A 17195-nucleotide genomic window follows, 5' to 3' on the forward strand; every position below is an offset into this window, starting at 1 on the left:
GCTTGGACTACATTAGTTCTAGAGGCTGCTTTTGGAGTCTAGAGTAGGGACAGCTTACATGGTCAAGGCTATTACCGTCAGTACAGTGCAGATGAAAGAATACGTGTACTTATAAGAACGAAAACCTTTTATTAACACTTATACATTCAGTAGATACCAATGGATTTTCTGAATAATAGCACGACATGTCAAGTTGATTACAGTCCTTCAATTGCAGGAACGTAAGCACATGTTATGTCTATCTCTCTTGAGGTACGCTTATGGGCATTCACCACTCTGTGGTTGTGTGCTGGCCGGCATCGTTCAGGGGCTTACTTCTTCCTTCTTCGTTTCTTGGTTCCCTAATTCAATAAGATAGTTTACTCCATTCATCCGTTCACCTCACTAAAGTGCCAGAACCAACATACTCTCAAAGCCACTTTTATTGCAATTGCCACCACTACCACCGCTGTATAAAAAAAGCACCAAATCTACACCCTCTACGCCCCCTTCGCCTTCAACCACGCCTCATGCGCCTTCTTCTGCCTCTCCCACCCCTTCCTCAGCACCTTCCCCCTACTCTTCGTCACCTCCGCCCCCTCCTTATCCTTCACCGGTAAGCCATCCGCATCCCACTCGCTCCACTCCTCCGTCCTATACATGACCAAATGGCTGACACTCGCGGCCTCATTCTTCCTCCTCTCCTCCTCCTCCCTCTTCACCCTCGCCTCCTCCTTCTTCCGCTCCTTCTCCTCCGTCCTCCTCACCTTCTCCTCGCGCGCCGCGACCAGCTCCGCCGCCGGCGCAAACTTAATCAGCGCAGGCTTCCCATTCGCGAAATCACGGTCATCGAGCGAGACGCCGAGCGCCGCAAGATCATAATCACGCAGGTTATCCGAGAGCGTCAGCAGCTCCGCCGATGTCGCCGCGTCCGGGTTTGCAATTGCAAGCTTGCGGACTGAGTCGCGGAAGGCTGACAGTGCGCGGAGGTACGGGAGGAGGGCCTCCTCGGGTGTTGCTGCGGCGGCGGAGGAGGCGGAGGCGGAGGTGGGTTCGGACCAGCCGATGCGGTCCTCGCCGGCGGGGGTGGAGAGTGGGTCGAGGCCGAAGACGGTGACGATGCGGGTGATGTAGCGGGCGATCTCCTTTGTTGCGGCGAGGGCGGAGGTGGCGGACATGTATTTGTTTGTTTCGGTGATGAGGTCTGTGAGCGCCTTCATTGCGTCTGCAGTGTTGAAGTTGTCGCAGAGCGCCGCGTGGACGGTGGCGCGGGTCTTGTCCAGTCTGCCCAATATATTAGCACAAAAAACCCACATATCGATCATTGACACTACTACTACTAGGGGACAATATCATACTCTTTAAAGATGGCATGCTCCTTCTCACCAAACAGCTGCGGGATCTTCTCTCCGCTGCTCTCGCGCGCCTCCTCTTCGGCCACAAGCGCCTTGACGTTCGCGAAGAACTTTGTGACGGTGGTCTCCCAGTTCTTTGCCTCCGCGAGCACGCCCTCGCGCACCTCGATGCCCTCCTTCCACCCGCCCATGAGGAAGACGACGCGCAGGCCGCGCGCGGTCCATCCGCCGCGCCCGAGCGCGTCCCGGATCGACACAAAGTTCTTGAGCGACTTTGACATCTTGCTGCCGTGGATGTTGAGGTGGCCCATGTGCAGGAAGTAGTTGATCCACTGGTGGCGGCCGTCGAGTGTTTTGTGGCCTTCACAGCTATAAGGGGGGGGGGGGGCGAATCATGAGTTAGCACGCGGATAGTACCTCGAGTGACAGCACATGACTGCGACAAAGACCACAGCCTGATAAAACCCGGGGAGAATAATAACCACAGAGGAGCAACAAAAGGAAGAAAGAGGGGTAGAAATAAAGACTCACCCATCCCAATACGCCTCACTCTGCGCAATCTCATTATCATGATGCGGAAACGCCAGATCCACACCTCCCGAATGAATATCCACCTGCTGCCCCAACACCTCACTACACATGACCGAGCACTCAATATGCCACCCGGGCCTCCCTCTCCCCCACGGGCTCTCCCAGCTGGGCTCCCCCTTCTTACTCGCCTTCCACAGCGCAAAATCCTGCGCACTCTTCTTCGCCGCCGGCACCCCCACCGCCACCGTCTCCGGCTGCGTCGTCGTCGCCTTGCCACTCGTCAGCGCGCCCTCCCCATCCGCAATCAGCGCCTCATCGCCCCTATTCCACGGCTGCAGCTTCGCATAGTGGTGGCCCGCGGCCTCGTACGCCGCGATATCGAAATAGACGCTTCCGTCGGCCGTCGGGTAGGCGAAGCCCCTCTCGACGAGCTTCTTCACGAAGGCCACGTTCTCCGGTATGAACTCGCTGACGCGCGTGACGGTTGTCGGCGGGAGGACGTTGAGCGTGCGCATGTCTGTCTCGAAGTGGCGCTCCCAGTACGTGGACAGCCTCGTGAAGACGTCGGTCTCGTACTCGCGGTCGGCGTGCAGCTTGTCCAGGTATGGGAGCAGCACTGGCGCGCAGGCGGCATAGAAGGCGGCGGTGTCGGGCGGGGGGGTGGTGGTGGTGAGGGCCGTGGCGGAGGTGAGGAGGGTTGTGAGGTGCATTTTGAGCTTTGTGGTTGCCTCGTCGAGGACGGTGTCGTCGGAGGGGGAGGCGATGAGGGCGGCGAGGGTTGGGTGGTTTGTGTTGGCCCATGCGGGGAAGTCGGCGGGCGTGGGGGTCTCGGTGGTGATCTTGCTGAGGTAGGAGCTCCAGGCGGAGGTGACGGTTTTGAGGACGTCGGGAGTGAGGGTGGGGTTTGAGGAGGTGAATTCTTCGAGGAGGTGGTTTTGGCGCGCGCGGAGGATGATCTGGGTGTGGATTGGTTAGCAAGAGGGTCTGGTTTGAGTATGAGTATACAGTGGATTATAGTATATTCTGGGTGTGATCATTGACACTGCGAGTGACATCCAGTGCTTCCAATACCACCCACAGGGCGGCGCCCAGAACACCCTCGATACACTCATTCCACACAGTATCCCCAAACCCCACATCACAACCCCCCAATAACCCAAAGCCAAAGATAGAAACAATAAAAAAAAAAAACTAGCAAAAAAAAAAAAAAGAAACCAACCTTATCGTCCACATCCGTCACATTCTGCACAAACCGCACCTCAAAGCCAAAGTAATCCCTCATGATCCTCCTCAGCACATCGGTCGTGACATAATTGCGCGCATGCCCCAGATGGCCCGCGTCGTAGACGGTGGGCCCGCAGCAGTACCACGTCACCGTCTTGCCCGCCGGATCGAGCGGCACGAACGGCTCCTTCTTGCGCGTGAGCGAGTTGAAGATGCGGAGCGGGGGCAGCGGCACGCCGTCGTGCGCGCGCGGGAGCGTCCATGGCGGTTGCTCGCGTCGGGTGCTCATTGTTCTGCGGAGGATGGGCTGCAGGTGGTGGATGTGGTGGATGTGGTGGATGTGGTGGTGGTGGTGGTGGTGGTGGTGGAGGTGGTGGTGGGGATTGGTTGGGCGGGGGAGGAGCAGGCGGGGGAGATGGTGGTGGGGGAGTGGGAGTGGTCGTCGCAGGAGGAGGGGCATTCTTGGTGTGTGTGGTGGGGTCTACTACAGTCTCTGTGCGAGTCGGAAGGGTGCAGCAGCAGCAGCAGCAGGAGTCACGGAAACGGAACACTGTGCTGCATGGGTGACTGTGGGTGAATACGAGAATGCGGGCACGAGAGGGAGAGAGTCAATATAGATTTCTACTGTTTCTACTCTAATTGTCGCGTTTGCACATGTATGCGGTCATCTGTAAATGTATGTATGTCCATGGAGCAGTTCGGCGGTGTGCGCTCCACGCAGGCTAGTCCGCACTGTCCAGGGCTGCAGCGAGAAAAAGCAACTGCAGCTCTGCCAATCGATTGCTCCCGAGTCTCCGTCTGCTGGGAATAGCATTATCTATCTATCTATCATATTGGAGAGAGCGAGGGACTGAGAGACAGACAGACGAGACAGCCAGACAGAGAGAGAGAGAGAGATCCCTTTGAACTCACAGCTCTCCCCCCCCCGTCACGCATAATGCCACTTTCTATGGCTGCGCAACTAACTCTGCGCACAGCCTCACTCGCTCTGCTCTGCGAAACCCCCCCCCCCCCCCCGGTCCAGCTATGGATGTAACTATGGCGTGACACCGACACCGTGACACCTGCGCCCTTGCTTCCTGCGAGTTCCGTAACATCGCGACCGGGGGAACCAACGTGCCTCAAGAAACCCGCTCACCCTTCTCCTCGATCCTCCTCTCCAAAACACCACGCAGAGATATTCACACACACTCCACAGTGAGAAGAGCAGAGAGAAACAGAAACACGAAAAAAGACTCACCTTCCTCACACACACGCACCCTCCACAATGAGAGGATCTACCACCCAAGGCCTCCATCTGGACCTCTTGACCCCCGAGCTCCCTCCGATCGCTGCCCTCTTCGTGATCCAGTTCGACCTCAAAGCTGGGTAGGTGGACAGACAGCTCCCCCCCCCCGTATCTCTTTCGGCTCCACTAATTCCATTTCTCTGCCTCTCTCAGGTACACAATCACCTGGAAACGCACCACGCCCAACGTGAGCCTCGATGGTGTCGAGTTCAAATCCCTACCCTCGGGTCTCCACAACCTCGACAGCGACCTCGTCTACTTTGTGCACCCGCCGCACGCCGGCATCAGCGCCTTCATCCGCGTCCCCGCACCTTCGTCGGACCGCAACGCCCTCCAGCTATCCATTGGCGCGCTCGTCCCACTGACATATGGTCGCCTCGGCCGCTCATGGCGGCATGCCGCGAACCTCCAGGCCCTGGCAAAGAGCTTCGCAGCGGATCCAAAGTCGCATGGTGTGCTCGACGAGTACTTTAATACACACAGCATTCCCGCCGACAGCGGCGAGAACCTGCGGTATCGGGGCGGCGACAGGCGCAAGGGGAGCGAGAGTGGCTTAGCGAAGGAGCTTGAGCCGTTTCATCCGGCAAAGAGCTTACGGAGCTTCATAGGCCTGCTTGGGCCGCTTGTGTGGCCGGTGTGGAGGGCGGCGCTAGAGGGGAAGCGGATCCTTGTCGTTACGGGGGCGCCGGTGGAGAAGGCTTGTAATTTCGGTATGTTGGCTATACCTACAATACCCCCTCACACAGCACCTGCAGATAGCTAACAGAGAGATAGTCTATGACATATCAATTCTGTCCACAGTTCCCCTCTCCGCGCAACCGTTACTTCCGTGCCCACCGTCGCGACTCCGACCTCTATTCTCAGTGGGCGTCTCGGATATACCGTTGCTCGAGACTGAGGCGAAGACGCACGGGTCGTGGGTCGCATGTACAACGGACGAGATCCTGCACATGAAGACGGGGCTGTATGATCTTGTCGTCACCCTACCACCAGTCTACAACGTCGATGCGTGGCCGAAGCTCGAGACCTCTGCGGGGACACCGGTACTAGCCACCCAGCGGGACCTAGTACGGTATCGTGGGCTAAAGAGGTGGATCGGCGGTGGTGCCGGCAGCGGCGAGGAAGAAGAAAGTGGGCGACGGGAGGAAAGTGTGTGTGAGCCAATGAGCTGGCGTGAGATTGCATACACGGGGTTCCTGTGGTGGGCGTCAGCGGGCGAGAAACGGAGTGAGGGGGAGGGGGATGAGGGCCGGCCATTACTGGAGGAGGATGGGGAGGAAGAGGCGCCGCAGAAAGATGGGTGCTTGGAGGCAGAGGTAGTGGCGTATTTCCAGGGGATGACGGATGCGCTGCTGGCGGGGATTGCAGAGGTGGTTGAGGACGCGGAGGAGGGCGAGGTGGTAGTGTTTGGGTGCGAGGAGGTGGAGAGATTAGGGCTCGACAAGGGTGAGACGGATGCTGCGTTTGTGAAGGCGGTTTGCGAGAGGTATTTCAGCAGAGAGGCCCGAGTAGAGGTGGAGGGGTGGTCGTGCCTGGGTGGACTTTGCTAGGATGTAGGTAAGTATTTAGTTGGTAAATCCCCTTCTTTCCTTTCTTCTTTTCCTTGTTTTTTTTCTATCTGTGCTTCATGAGTAGTTAGCTGGCTGTAGAGGGTGGAAAAAAAAGCGGGTGGCGGTGGTCTGTATAATCGTGTTAATTAATGAACGAACGTCAATCTGTCACTGGATATTGGATCATGAGCGATCACTCGGGGTGTTTGGTTGGCTGGCTGCTGCCGGGATCGATGGTTGCTGGAGGTCGAGGATTGGTGATTGGTGGAATGTTTGGTAGACTGGTAGACTGGTAGACTTGTAGGCTTGTAGACTTGTAGACTTGTAGACTTGTAGACTTGTAGACTTGTAGACTTGTAGACTTGAAGGGCTGGCTATATACTCGCGGATAGAAGTACAGGGTGCCAATAAGAAGTCGATTACTCGTTGTCGTTTGAGATCTCTCCTACACCTACAAGTACCTACTGATGGTCATGGGGACTCAACCCACTCGGTGTAGCAAGACGAGCTGTCTACCACTAGACCACGCCCGCCCACACAACTGTCAGTGGCCCGGAAGTAATACTTAACGGGGCGGGGCAAGGCGAGGCGAGGTAAGAGGAGCTAGGGAAAGCTAACCCTGCCATGACAATCTACCACGACGAATCACTCTCTCAATTTCCGGCCTCTCCCCCCTCGCTTCTCTTGTTCCTCCTTGTGGAGGGGCGCAGCCCCCTATTGGCCCCTAGGTGATCCCGAGGAGCGGGGAGGGGATTCCCCCTTTTCTTTGTTTTCTCGGCTCTGGCTCCGGCACTTCATTTCACCCTCCCCTTCCTTTCCCCTCTCCTTCTCGGTTCCTTTCTTCCTTTCCCATTCTCTTTCCTCCTTCCCCCCCCTTCTCCTCACCCTCCACTTTCCACTTCCTCTCCTCTCTCTTTCCCCCTCTTTTACTCTTCCTCCACTAGCGAGTCCCCCCCACTCCCCTTCATTGTTATGCGTCAGTTCGTTTAGCCCAAGTACCCAGTCGGTATGCCTTATGCACCCCCCCCCCCCCCCCCAAACTACATGTATCCTCTTCTCCCTTCCTGTTGTCAAATACCACACCCCCCTTCCCTCCATCTTTCTTCCCCCCGTCCTTAGTGATCTGGTTTTACTTACACAAGCAATATGGTGTAGGGATAATGCAATCCGTCCTCTCCTTAGCGCCTCCCCTCCCGCCTTAAGCTTCACAACGCCACACCCACCCCACCAACAGATCAGACGCATAATCCACCCGAATTTAAGCTATTCAAATCCCTGGGCTATTTCTAAAGATAGGTGATCCGCCCTGCCCCTTGTTGTGGGGAGGTACTCGTCGCCAGTCGTCGGTCTATGACCCTGGAGAGGAGAGGGAAAAGGGCCGGTAGCGTGTCCGACACTCAAGGCCCCTAACTATTAACTATACACCCAGGAGCAGTATAGACCTAGATATCCTGTGTAAGATACAGTACATGCCCGTACCAAGCGACCAGACAGGCTCTACAACGCGACTTTCTATCCCATAACCAACACACCCATAAATCTCTCTGCTTCATGAGCCATCACTCGCATCGAACCGCACCAGCCTTCGGCACCCCACGCGGCAACAGAACTCTGACAGTCGGGGAAAATATCAAAGAACCAGAACTAGACCATTCCAAACGTTGGAGCACAGCGCGACGGTCTATGTACATCCTGTGAACGGTGGTTTGTGAGACATCATGGATTATCACTCGATAGTTTCCATTGACGTTCTGGATGCCCCCCGTACGGACACGAGAAAACGCTCCGCCAAATATGTAACAAAGGCTTACACACTGTAGTAATGACTTCTACTCTGTAAACTCTGCATGAGCCTGAGCTCCTTTTAGAATAACACCAGGATACTGCGGGTTTGAAGGGCATATAAGATCTTAAGAACGACCGCAACCGAGGATAGTAAGAGATGATTGCGACGTATGTTTGCGACAGGGCCAGATTGGGCACCAGCTACCTACAGACCACTACCTTAATGATGGGCTGAGAGTTCCGCAGCCCCCGACCATATAACTTCGCAGATGGGAAGATGTTGGAGTTTGAATGACCACCAAGGTGGTAGGTCGACCGTCACCGCTCGTCAGAGCATGGGTGTATGTACAGACACTCTTATTACGCCGTAAGATCAGATCAGAGGGGATCAAGACAGCATGTATCAGTTCCCACATAGGGGTTGATTAGGGTGTAGGAGCTTTCGTAGCAGCAGGCTTCCTCTCCGGTTATAATTCGCACCATCTGGAGCTAGTAGGCAGCTAGTAACAAATCGGATTTTGACCTGCAAGTTGGGAGATATTGGTGGAGTGAGGGCAGCTGTCGAAGGGTTTATAGCAATACTATACCTGTCAATGAGGTTGAGATAGCGCGAATTAGTCTGACGCCATTCATAAGACGATCTATCAAGGACATATTGGCGAATACAGTCCTATCATGCACTGTTTCGGTACGGCCAACGCTATCTCTAATGTAAACATGTTAACCTAAAACACTCGGCTGTTCAAAAAGTATATACAGTACTTCCTTCTCGTGAGTCTACTGGCTTAAAACATGAAAGGGGGGACTAGCCAGACATCTGGAAGCTAGAACCACCACTCCTAAATCCTGAATTTCGAATCTTATCTATGGCACTACAGCTCGATACAACTTGAACTAGATACAGGCCTATATGTAGTGATAGAGGCGGGCAAGCCCCTGACAGTTCCATCTTTACAAAAATGACTTATAAATGCCGATTTCCATTTTGTACAAAAGGTCTCTGGTGGATTATAACGTCTCAACTTCACTAAACAGCAGCTAGGATCCATTTCTGGAGCTCAGTGGGACGGCCACCATTTGGTAAGGTAGATTTAAGTAAGATATCGCGATACGCCAAGTTTTTCCAGGAAATCCTGATCGACGTATACTCTGTAGTTTCAACTTCAAAGGCTTTACCAACTATTCATATGTTTATTACTTTTGGATTTTGAATTTGGTTTCAATCCTTCCTAAGCGGTATCTTTATCTTCTATTACCAGGTGCCTCGATTCTTATTCATATATGAGCGACACTCTTCCAAAGTCTTTTGAACCTCTAAGTTATCAACTATGACGAGCATGTACCACTTTGGAAATCTTTGGAAAATTCTTTTCAACTAATATGCATTACTTACTTTTAGGGGATTACAAATAGGATATTGTAGTTACTACCTAACAGTTGTCCAGTGAATCAAGTCCTCCTGATACTTATCGAGACTCTAGACATCAGTAGAGAATGATCTGAGAATGAAGCCTCAATCAATCACAATAGCCTCATTGCTAAAGTAATTCTCCAACCAGTCCCTCTCTTTCTTCGTGCACTCCACTTTCCTCTTATGACTTTTCTGTCTGATATGAGCCTCCCGCTCCATAGGAGGCATCTCCATTATGCAGACCTCACAGATCAACGAGTTTTCAGTAAATATCAAGAACTCCTATCTCTACTGTTAGCGTGCCGAACCCTTGTGATGAACAAAAGCTTGGGGGGAAAAAGAAATTAAAATACCTCTTTAAGGTAGCTTCCTCTCAAGCTCAGAAGACGTGGTTGATTAGCGTGCTCGTTATTCCATGCAACGTTTTCATCCCTAATCATCTCAATCTTCTTTGCAACATCGAGTCTCCTCAGGAGATCTTTCATCGCAGTCCCATTCCACGGCCCAGGCAATTTGTCACCAACTGCGGATGGGATTGCCGCTGCTTTCTTCGCTTTAGAGTTCTCGGAAGATTGATAATCCCCGCCCGCCTCATGGTCCCAGACGTTGTCTTGTCTGTTTGTAGTTCTCTTTCGATGACGCTTTATATGCTGCTGCTGCTGCGGTGGCGCCGGCGCCGGCCAATACGCCGCACTTGTCTCGGGCGGACTCCAACTCCCCAGCTCACCCTGCCAGGTCTCTTCATCTGAAGAGCGAACTCCTGCCTGCACAATACTGTCCATCTCATGTAACCTCCCCCTCTTGGCCCCTCCCTGCCCCGGGGACAAGATGCGCTTCCGCATACTTGCCGGCTCAGTGGGGATATAGGCATGACCCTGAGCCCCAGTTTGCTTGAATCCTAAAGATGAAGAGGAAGAAGGAGCAGCCTCTTTTCACCAGTGTTAGCAAAAAAAAAAAAAAAGCCGAAAGAAATTGTGCAGTTTAAGACCTATCTATTATCCGGAAGGGAAACAAACCTTGAGCGTGGCCATCCTCTCCTGAGGGAGCCGGATTCTTGACGATGTTACGATATTTACCCGACTCTGTAAGCCTACTTGAGCCAAGTGGGCACAGGTTTGCACCCCTGCCCAGGCCATCAGTTGGGCGGTGCGGGATGGCTTTTCTGTCTGGAGAAATATGATCCGGTCCACCACAGACAGCGAGTTGAACAGCTTTTTCGATTCTTCCCATTGATGGAGATTTCTTCTTTGGTGGGGATGACTTGGTTTGTTGACGGGTTGTTGCAGCCCTGTGGAGAATATTTAAGAGGGCTGGGTACAGGCCGGGCATATGCATCATACGACATCACTCGCTAGCGTGGTAACAGCTGACGACGCAGCTGTCCCGCCTACACCGTCAACAGATTCTAGCCGAGAAGCAAACCTCTCTATTGCGAGCACGCAGTCGACTACTCACAGGCAGCTGGTAAAAAATACCACTGGAATACAGGACCGAAAGCTACGGGTGCAACTTCTACTAATCTTTTATCTATTTTATCTATTTTATCCCGTTATAGCGGGAAGCTATAAAGTTGAAGTAATTACAAACTCTAACACATTCACAATCTTTTTTCTGGTATTAGCGAATCTCCAACACCAAATTAGTGGTGATGGGATGATCCACAAGTCATTGAAACTCAGTTTATTTAAAGATTCACGTTTGATCTACAAAACGTATCAACGACCCACTATTTTAGAATGCTTTTTTCTTACAGTTACGGCAAGCATAATATACTGTTGATAGTACTTTAGTTCTATCTGATTGTGGACATAGTTTGATATCCCTAAACACTAACATAAATTTTTAGCACCGCATCATAAAGTACAGCGCCCCGTTCAAACAAAACGAAAATAAAAACAATCAGCCCCACATCTACAATTCGTCATGACCTTTCTTGGCTTTGGCCTCTTTCTCTTCCGTTGGTTTCTCCTCTACAACCTCTTCCAGCACGTTTGGCGTTGCCTCCGCCTCTGCCGCACTCGACGCTGATGCTGCCGAAGCCGAAGCCGAGGACGCAGACGCTGCAGAAGCTGAAGAAGACGACGAAGCAGCGGCCTTTGCCTCAGCTTTCTGGATTCTCTCCATGATCTTTTGCTGCTGCAAAACATCCATGACGTGCTTATTCAGGGCCTCCTTCTTCTTTTGGAGCTCTTTGACAGTAAAGACAGGATCTTCGTAGTCAGTCTTGGCATCCTGTTCTGTCTTCACCTTCTCGAGCCAGGCTTTAGTCTCCTTCTGTGCCTTCTCCAGAGCCTTTGTGTCGATTTCAGGAACTTTAGGTACATCGGCATCTTCTAGTTCAGAATCAGGCGTGGGTGGCTTATTGTTGAAGAGTTCTATGAGTCCTTCCGTTTGTTCAATGGCATCCTCAAGAGCCTTGATCTCCTCTGGTCGTTTCTGCTTCTCAACTTTACGGTTTGTAATAGGTTCCACAAGGGCCTTGAGGTCAGCCAACTTCTGTTTGATGGCAGTAAGATCGGCGGTGTAGCCTTCGTCGTACAGCCAATCCGTGGTCTGTGAGAGAAGGGTCTCTAATTTCTCGCGCTCTTCGGCAGTTGAAGCAGCAACAAAAAGCTCATCCTCAAGATAATCACGGCCACGGTAGGTGAATGCTTCAAGTACATTGCGGGCTTCCTCGATATCATGGCGATTCTTGTCGAATTTGTCAAATCCCTCAATCCTGGAGAAAGTTAGCTCTTCATCCTTAAATTTCAAATGCCCTGGGTTTTGCTCTTACTTTGAAACTAATCTTGCGATGTCCTTCTCTGGAATTTCAGGAAATCCATCCTTCTCCACAATGTAACTCAGAGGAATTTTCTGCAACTTCTTGATGATCTTCGGTGTCAAGTCCTCCTCTTTAGTAGAGGCTTCTGCGGAAGCAGAGTTCTTTCCGGAAGAGGTTGTTTTTGATGATGTTGATTTTGAATCCGTCTTATCAGCCTCCTCTAGGACTTCCTGCTCCCCATCCTTCTTCTTGCCAAGCCCAAAAAACCCCTTGACACCTTCAACCATGCCTTCCTTCTTGGGAGGTTCCTCGACAGTCTCCACGGTACACTCAACCCAGCCCTTAGTAATCTTAGGAAGTCCATTCCTCTCACTAATCTCCATACTAAACTTGGTGAAAATATCCTTTGCTTCACAACCAAAATCATCGCTCAATTTTTGGACTGAGGCGGTGAGATTTTGAACTTTTACAACATCAAGGAGCTCGTGCCCAGACCTCTGCTTCGGGTCCTGTGGGCGGGGGGGGAGGTTAAACAAAACAGAGAAATCGAAATCTGTTTGCTTGGGGAAAGGGACGATTTTTTCCTGGCCCATTTTGGCAAAGTAAGGGAAAATTTGCTGTGTCGTTTCTGCTCATTGATGAGTAGTTAGATTACTGGCCTTAGGAAAAACAAAGCTTGACTGAATGTTTTACCTTTAGCCGATTCACCATCCTTTTTGTACTTGAGCGACACAGCATATGCACTGATATCGTGAGTCCTTATCTCTTTAACCCTAAACCCACCGCTCTCTGCGGCACCCTTGAAGGTGGCTCCAAAAACAGCGGCCTCGTCGGGATTAACATTCTTAGAAATCTTGGCTTGGCCTCCCATAATTTCCTCCAATTTCTTCCCAACAAATGGAGTTCTGACGGCACCTCCGTGAAGGATCAAGGTGTTGACTTGATCCAAGGAGATTCCAGAATTTGATATGGCGTCCATGATCGGCTTTGTGATACGGTCCTCGTACTCAGCTAGTAACTCCTCGAAAGTAGATCGCAGGACTTTGTTTGATCGGAAATCAATCTCATTAAACAGCGATTCGACCGAGCCCATGGTTTCTGTATTTGCAGAGAGGATCTGTCGCACTCTAGTGGCTTCCCTCCAAAGTTTGGCTGCGGCACGGCCATTGCGCTTAACTTCCTCCTTAAGCTTAGGGTCTTCCTCAAGAAGCTTCTTCGCCTTAGGGCTTGAAGTGAAATCATCAAGGAGAACGTCGAAGATCTTTTGATTAAAGAGATCTCCTCCAAGGTTTCTGTCATAACCAACCCCTAGAACAGAAACTTCCTGAACTGTCTTGGTAAATCTCCCAACATCTTTGACGGTTTTCCCCTGGAACCTCAGTACAGTAGCAGTGGTCGATCCAGCCCCCATATCGTAAATAATATGGTACTCGGGGTTCTTCTCGTCAAAGGTTCGTGTAGTAGCATAATTGATACCAACAGCTAGGCCGTCCGAAACCAAGCTCATGACCTTCAATCCCGCGAGCTTAGCTGCAAGCTCGAGAGCATGCTTCTCTTCTGCGCGGAAAAATGCCGGGATAGTGAAAACCACGTTCTTAATCTTGGTCCCGGGACCCGCTAGAGCTTCGGCATTCGCGACAATGTTCTTGAACTCCATAGCAAGGAGCTCTTCCACCATGAAGCTGCCTTCACCGTAGTCGACCGGGGGGGCAGAGGCAGTCTTGAAAGCGACAGTTGACCTGAACGAACTCGGAATGATGTTGATCGCTGGGTATCTCGAGGAGTATGTAATGACCTCGTCCTCCATTATGTGTTGCCCAAGGAGTTGTTTGAGGTTGGGATAGACGTCATGAGGAAATCGCGCCGCAAGGTTCACGGCATCTGTTCCGTAGAGTCGTTCCGGGTAGGCAAACTCGCCCTCTTTTACGGGAGTGTTTGAAGGCTTGAAACCAATTGCTGAAGCTTCCTTGCGCTTTGTATCTTTGGTGAGAACAATCTCAAGAGGAATCCCAGGCTTGACAAGCGCAGCTTTGATGTACTCTTGGCCGAAGTCCATACCAAGAATTGCGGTCGATGCTGAAGCACATGTTGTAAAGAGCAATAATAGCAAGCCAGGAATGGCTGCTGCAGGTACTCCTACTGGACGCATGACAATCACTAGAGCTCCAGTGAGTTTGAAGTCTAAAAAGTAAAGAAAACGAACCAAGCTATGAAGCTTGAAATAAGGTGAATTCCAAGTGGCTGAGTTAAGGTAGGAGCTATTCGAAGTGATGTAAGAATGATAAGGGTTCAGCAATGCGGGGAAAGCCCTTGGTACTGGAAAACCCAAATGTACGAGGAGGATGATGTCTGCTTTATGTTGAGGCTCAGAATCCAAAAAGGCCAGGTTGCGCCAAAACCTTTGCCAAGCCGGAGAATTCCCGCTAAGGTATTAAAGACGAAACAGATTACATAATTTATTGGATATTAGCTGAAGCCACGTTTATTTCTCATGATTTCCTGTGGTAAGAACGGAATCTCTACCGATGGCGTAGTAAATTGGGTGTGGGAGTGGTAACTGTGACTTACCGTGTTCTGTTCTTTTGTTACGATTTCTGGAAGTTTCCGATGTTGCGCCTCATGAGGAGTCACTCGTTAAGGGACACATCTCAATGTTTCAACGGTGAGCTTTGCTTGGCATCAGCATTCAAGCATTAAGTGGAGTGAGTGCCCTGGGGTTTGCTCTGGGATTTAAACAGGCATAAAAACTTCAGATATTTCTTAGATTAATTGCCTTAACTCCTCCCCAACGCCACTTGTAACAAATGCTCTAGGTGCATGTAGTAGTCACAGTCGACTACCTGTTTAGGCTGTTACGTTACTTAGATTCTGCGACATGGTAACACCAGGCGAGCTTCTCACACAAGCCATAGAATTGAAAATTGTACTACTTGGCAAATTTGGAAGCTTTATCAGCAAGTTTTCAATACTCATGGGCGTCGGCCTATGTACAGGTTTACCCTGGTGATTATGTATAAGGGTACACGTTCTGTAAGGGTGCTCATTTTCTATCCGGATCGTATCGTTATGGAACAGGAGAGTCGACTGTACTCCCTAACTCGGCGAGCAGCACGCTGTCCGTAGGGGATGAGCACAAGACTATGTATCCCTAGCCTTAGACTCAGCCAGACCTGATGTGATAGTCCCGATCCCACAAAGTACTCTCCTAAGTCGAATTAGATTCTATAACGCCCACAGTGTGTAACATCACCACTAACCCTAGTAGTTTCCGGGTCCTTGGTGGTTGGTCAATATATACTTTCTCTGCATAAATTTAGAGTACATGCACCTTACTGAAAGCCTTTTCTAAGCGTAGAGTAGATATATGTACTCTATACTATTCTGTCGATTCTTGATTGGGGTTTGGGTATCCTGCCATGCATGCCTGTTTTCACGATAGATGTATTTGCCCACTTTCCAGATTCGGACAAAATTAAAAAATCCGGTTTCTAAGTGATACATGTAGCTACTCAAATATCACACAATAGTAATCATTTCCCTGACAACCACCACCTATGCTGTTACCCATAAAAACTTGGAAACGAAGAGCTTATCCGTCAGCATACCTACTACTACTCCAGCATATTCGCTGCTACACCTCTTACACCGTCATAGCACTCGAGTTATAAATAACCCCAAACATCCCATCAACCACTAATTACAACAAGATAGACGACCCCAGCCACCTTAAACAATATCATTATGCCTTCTTCCACTAGCTCTCGCAAGCGTCCAGCTCTCTCAACTTCTATCCAACCCTCCATTACCTCATTCTTCTCCCCCGCATCCAAAAATAGCTGCTCTAGCAGCCTCTCCACTACCAATACCACCAATACCACCAATACCATTAGCAAAGCCCCAAACACAATCACCTGGCGTACCAATAACGCACACGAGTCTCCGGGGGATATAAAATCCAAACTTCTCAATGTTGGCATGCGTGTCCGCAAGGCCGTCCCAGAGGGTCTCAAAACAGGCACCTACAAGTCTACAAAGTTTGGTGTTGTACCCCCCAGTCAAGAGAAAGCTCTGTCAAAAGTAGTAGAAGGAAACAACAATAAACGCGGATACCAAGAAGATCCGGAAATCGAAACTCCAATGCAAACGGAACGGCCGGCTGGACAGATTTCTGTGCCAAAGAGCCTGAACAGAACTTATCATGCTGCTGTGCCGAGGGGTTTTGGGGGAGATATTCATATGATCGATCAGTATGAGAATGATGACTTTGAGGAGGCAGGATTCTTGAAGCCCATAGAGTAGGAGGTGGTTTGTCAGCTTGCCATCGATGTTTCCTATCAATTACGTTGTTCGCTTTCCCTAGTTGCGACTTTCATCGTTGTTTGATTCTAATCCTGTGTAATTTATACGACTGTAGTGCATGTGCTGAATTCCGTTCTAGTAAAATGATTTTAGTATTGTCATCAGAATGGAAAGGAATATTAATGGAGACGGCCTATCAACAATCACAAAGCTTATGTCAAGTTATAATCTATAATCACCCAATCAGTAAACACAAGTATCTAGCACATGCATAGTCTGAAGAGACATGATTCAACTTAAATATATCTAAACTTATATGTAGCGACTTGTATCTACATGTAAGTGCATGTGACCGCCACAGAATTTTGTGGTGTAATAAAACCTTCCCTATTTCTATCAGCCACGTACGAGTGATTTCCAGTGCACCCACATCCCACTCTCGCGGCGACATCAGCGGCGGTGGAAACTCACCTCGTAGCAAATATACCTCGACCAAAAGATCGTTAAGAGGGAAAAGGCAGTCTCAAGCTGGTCGTTACCCAAACAATCAAGATAGCCACTCTCTTTAGATCCGATGCATACCCACTTCCTTGCTTGTAGGGGAAAGCGCAGCGCAGAAAGCATACTTCCAGTACTAAAAAAGGTTAAGAATTCACTACGTTATTCCCGTTAACGCGTCAGTTATGTAGTAAGAATACGATATTGATCCGGAATTTTTCTTGCAATTCCGGTTCAATTTAGTGTTCTTCACTGAACCTCGCAATCTTATGTAGTGATTTTACCCCATTCTTTTATCCTCTAATAGTTGAGATCGGTGCTTTAGGAGATTATCAGGACGGAGTTATCGCCCAACAAGCCAACCAGGGCCCTTAACAAAACCATTTTCCGACCCCTCTCCGTAGGACTCCATTATAAAGGCCTTCCCCTGGAGTTCATTTTTCTTTCATACAGTCATTCATGCCTCCTATCAGGACCCTAAACCCAACTTTATACACGTACATCTCCCTTC

The 17195-nt window shown here is 50.4% G+C and overlaps 6 protein-coding genes across 6 annotated transcripts; 3 read left to right on the top strand and 3 right to left on the bottom strand.

The window, feature by feature from the left end:
- Nucleotides 1–479: 479 nt before the first annotated feature.
- On the bottom strand, nucleotides 480–3549 carry H6S33_005901 (uncharacterized protein; the record flags this gene model as incomplete). Its single annotated transcript, XM_044837298.1, has 4 exons — nucleotides 480–1263; nucleotides 1338–1703; nucleotides 1866–2821; nucleotides 3085–3549. 4 exons carry the CDS (start codon nucleotides 3547–3549, stop codon nucleotides 480–482), a joined length of 2571 nt encoding a protein of 856 aa, XP_044699210.1.
- Nucleotides 3550–4356: 807 nt separating this feature from the next.
- H6S33_005902 (uncharacterized protein) lies at nucleotides 4357–5927 on the top strand (the record flags this gene model as incomplete). Its single annotated transcript, XM_044837299.1, has 3 exons — nucleotides 4357–4457; nucleotides 4531–5087; nucleotides 5152–5927. The coding sequence occupies 3 exons, from the start codon at nucleotides 4357–4359 to the stop codon at nucleotides 5925–5927; spliced, it is 1434 nt and encodes a 477-aa protein (XP_044699211.1).
- Nucleotides 5928–6112: 185 nt separating this feature from the next.
- H6S33_005903 (uncharacterized protein) lies at nucleotides 6113–7767 on the top strand (the record flags this gene model as incomplete). Its single annotated transcript, XM_044837300.1, has 6 exons — nucleotides 6113–6203; nucleotides 6918–6933; nucleotides 7083–7223; nucleotides 7363–7382; nucleotides 7665–7691; nucleotides 7748–7767. 6 exons carry the CDS (start codon nucleotides 6113–6115, stop codon nucleotides 7765–7767), a joined length of 315 nt encoding a protein of 104 aa, XP_044699212.1.
- Nucleotides 7768–9225: 1458 nt separating this feature from the next.
- H6S33_005904 (uncharacterized protein) lies at nucleotides 9226–10452 on the bottom strand (the record flags this gene model as incomplete). The annotated part of the gene is made up of 3 exons (XM_044837301.1): nucleotides 9226–9405; nucleotides 9477–10051; nucleotides 10140–10452. 3 exons carry the CDS (start codon nucleotides 10450–10452, stop codon nucleotides 9226–9228), a joined length of 1068 nt encoding a protein of 355 aa, XP_044699213.1.
- A 582-nt stretch (nucleotides 10453–11034) lies between these two features.
- Nucleotides 11035–14036, bottom strand: H6S33_005905 (uncharacterized protein; the record flags this gene model as incomplete). The annotated part of the gene is made up of 3 exons (XM_044837302.1): nucleotides 11035–11842; nucleotides 11900–12515; nucleotides 12581–14036. 3 exons carry the CDS (start codon nucleotides 14034–14036, stop codon nucleotides 11035–11037), a joined length of 2880 nt encoding a protein of 959 aa, XP_044699214.1.
- Nucleotides 14037–15628: 1592 nt separating this feature from the next.
- Nucleotides 15629–16186, top strand: H6S33_005906 (uncharacterized protein; the record flags this gene model as incomplete). Its single annotated transcript, XM_044837304.1, has 1 exon — nucleotides 15629–16186. One exon carries the CDS (start codon nucleotides 15629–15631, stop codon nucleotides 16184–16186), a length of 558 nt encoding a protein of 185 aa, XP_044699215.1.
- Nucleotides 16187–17195: the final 1009 nt, after the last annotated feature.

The sequence above is a fragment of the Morchella sextelata genome (assembly GCF_020137385.1).
Source record: "Morchella sextelata strain SCLS chromosome Unknown scls_2, whole genome shotgun sequence".
Taxonomy (NCBI): Eukaryota; Fungi; Ascomycota; class Pezizomycetes; order Pezizales; family Morchellaceae; genus Morchella; species Morchella sextelata.